The sequence below is a fragment of the Selaginella moellendorffii genome, unplaced genomic scaffold, assembly GCF_000143415.4.
Source record: "Selaginella moellendorffii unplaced genomic scaffold, v1.0 SELMOscaffold_3, whole genome shotgun sequence".
Classification (NCBI taxonomy): domain Eukaryota; kingdom Viridiplantae; phylum Streptophyta; class Lycopodiopsida; order Selaginellales; family Selaginellaceae; genus Selaginella; species Selaginella moellendorffii.
The window spans coordinates 101,879-104,713 of record NW_003314264.1 but is presented as its reverse complement, the minus strand read 5'-3'; the positions used below and the strand labels follow the sequence as shown (position 1 = coordinate 104,713).

Sequence of the window (2,835 nt, the reverse complement as noted above, 5' to 3'; positions counted from 1 at the left end):
AAACTTTGCTGTTGGGATCCAATGCAGTCCAGTTACAAGCCCAGATAAAGTAATAATAGCACAAATAATAGATCTTTACCTGTAGCCAGTAATGAAGTAATGGATGACATTGAAGATTTGAATTAAAGTTTGGCAAGCTCGTTACCAGGACAAGTCCGATTTTCAATCCCAAAGGGTATGAACGTGATGGAGATGTTCCATATTTCTAGTGAAAAACCCCAGCTAGAGTTACAGAGAATGGCTGAGAATTTTGTACCTCGCAGCACTCTAGATCAAACTTTTCTGGGTCTGGGTGGACGTTTGGATCCATGTGTACTTGTCCTTCCGCATGCCAAATCACTTGAAAATCACTTGAAAGAAGATGCACACTCACCATTAAACTCAACGCTACCCAGGCTCTTCTAGTGTTTAATCGGCAACCTGCAAAAAGAAAAGACAAATTCAGGCATGAAAATAGGGGAAAATGGCCAGCACTGACACTAGATAGGTAGCACATGCTTTTGATGTCTAAAAGGTTGAGCATTTCCCTTCTGAAATGCTTTTAGCAATGTCATTTTGCTCAGCCTCATGAAGAAAAATTATATGAAGGAAAGTTTGTATGAAACTGCAAAGGTTTACCTTTACTTTCTCGAGCACATCAGGATCTTTCTTTAAGAAATCATCAGCCACATGATGACATGAGCTGTCGAGTCGTGACCAGCGTTCATGTACATGTTGAGCACGTCTATGATTTGAGCGTTTTCCAGAGCCTCTCCTTTGTCATCCAGCTGATCAATGAGCAACAAAAGAATTCTTGTTTTCTACGGCTTTCCAGAAGCTCTTCACTGGTTGATCACGTCCTGGATAAGCTTGATGAGCTTTCACCTCACCTGAAAATGGGAAAAACATCACAAAGCTGTGTAGGACAATGCGTATGGCTTTTACCTTCAAGGCTTTGTTGTAGGCAGTGCCGGGGAAGTTGATGGAGAGAGCCTGAATGCCTTGGTTGACAATGTAGTACAAGGAGAAAGTTTCATTCCCGTCGAGACTGGAGTCTTTCCCATATAAAGGTAGAGGACAGTTAGAAACTTGAACTGTCATATCAGAAAAACCAGTATCAACAAGAAAACTAAGGCAAAGAGGATGTATCGCTTACCCTTCTCATCTCGGTAAGAAGAATGATCATGTACTGTGTAGATCAACTTGCAAGGCATTTATGTTGTTGACGATGAGGGGAACATACTGCTTGAGAGCTTTGGGATTGTTCACAGCGTGCTTGGTAAACTTCCGGAGCTTCATGTGGCTCCCTCCAGTTAATCCCGCAAACAAATTTCGTCCCATGAGCGCAACAGCGCTCTCCGGCCATCCAGTCTCAAAGCTGTCTTTGGAGAGCACGAATTTGCATACCTCTGGTGTGGCAGCCAGGACGGTGGGCTGCCAGAACAGAAACGCCTTGTAAAAACCCACTCGATTGTACCTGAAACCAAGAAGAAGTGACAGTTAAACGAGCAAAAGAAAACTACAAGATCACAAGTCAAGTAGGCACCTCCATTCTTCAAGCAGCACTACAAGATACTCACCAGTATACTTGAGCTACCCTTAGTGCTTGTAGAGACGGTAGTAGACACCTAGGGGAAGCCCATCATGAGACACCTATCTTTTAAAACATAGGTCAAGAACAACTTGGGTGGTAAACGAGTAGGCTCTCCCATCAGCCTGGCAGTGGGATGCATCCATTTCTTCCACCAGTTGGGGCGAGGGCCATTATAGCTGCTCCAGATATGGAGTCTTGTGAACAACTCAAGCTAGGATAAGTGTTCAATATAGTTTTCCTCCCGAGCCTAACCATTAAAAATAGAGAATTAGAGAGAGAGAGAGAGAGAGAGAGATGCTCACATCCAGCCAAAACCAGCGTGAGACTTGATGTCTCCGACACAGGAATGCCACTTGTTTCCTCCTCCCATTTTCTCCTTGGCCTCGTTCCGGATGAACAACGGACAGAGTCCTTTCAAACAAACGGAATGGTCGGTTTTTCCAAGGAAACCTCACACCGGCTAGACAGTAAGAAAACCATACCTGATTAACTAACAATATCCCCATTGATTTTGATCTATAAGAAACTCTTGAGTATAACTCAATACTACTCACCTATCCCTTCAGCATCCTTCTCAGCCAGATGCAAGTTAAGAGCTCAATAACTCGATAACATTTCCAAAGTGGAGCTCTGGTCTCATGACCCATAGTAATCCGAAATGTGTTAGCAAATCCGCTTAATTCTGCCAGATTATCTTGGAATGTTGTATCGTACACAGTCGTTCATTTCACGCCATGACACTCCGAACACTGTTCTTGTTAGAGATGTACAAAGAAAGAGCAACTTTGAGCTTTCCCAGTAAAATGTTTCATGCGGCCGGCCAAAAAGCTTCTTGTCTAGTTCTCTAGTCTCATGTCCATTCTACCAAGCAGAAAAATGAAGTATTAGAAAAAATGAAACCATTGGTCACTTGACACATACAATTTTGGTGATAGAAACAGTCTTTCATTCATCCAACAATTGTCTTTTGGCCCAACAAGGTTTTCTTTGAAGTTCTTGATGGCATGACAAGTTTCAAAGGGAAAGGCCATCAAGAGACAACCTCTTAAAAAAGAAGATAAGACATAAACTACATAAAAAAGAATATAGCCTCTTCCCACACTCTTTCCACCCACATAGAATGATCCATCTTAAGAAGTCTGACAATTCTTATTTTAGCAACAAGAAAATCTACTGCTTAAACAACCTCTTGGGCCACCAACAAGCCACAACTACCTCTTCTCACTTTTCTGGAGCTTGAAGTTGAGAAGAGGTACTACGGC

The 2,835-nt window shown here is 42.5% G+C and overlaps 1 protein-coding gene across 1 annotated transcript; it reads right to left on the bottom strand.

Annotated features, from left to right (window-relative positions):
- Positions 1–205: 205 nt before the first annotated feature.
- LOC9643724 (ent-kaurenoic acid oxidase 2) lies at positions 206–1,943 on the bottom strand. The gene is made up of 6 exons (XM_024667561.1): positions 1,876–1,943; positions 1,663–1,749; positions 1,170–1,456; positions 925–1,073; positions 698–767; positions 206–420 (listed from the first exon to the last, which is right to left on the bottom strand). Exons 1-6 carry the CDS (start codon positions 1,941–1,943, stop codon positions 206–208), a joined length of 876 nt encoding a protein of 291 aa, XP_024523329.1.
- Positions 1,944–2,835: the final 892 nt, after the last annotated feature.

Coding starts and splice junctions, on each gene's coding strand:
- LOC9643724 (XM_024667561.1), bottom strand. CDS start 1,943: ATGGGAGGAGGAAACAAGTGGCATTCCTGTGTCGGAGACATCAAGTCT. Junction 1,074..1,169: donor CTTGCAAGTTGATCTACACA/GTACATGATCAT, acceptor CTGATATGACAG/TTCAAGTTTCTAACTGTCCT. Junction 421..697: donor CAACATGTACATGAACGCTG/GTCACGACTCGA, acceptor TTCTTTTTGCAG/GTTGCCGATTAAACACTAGA.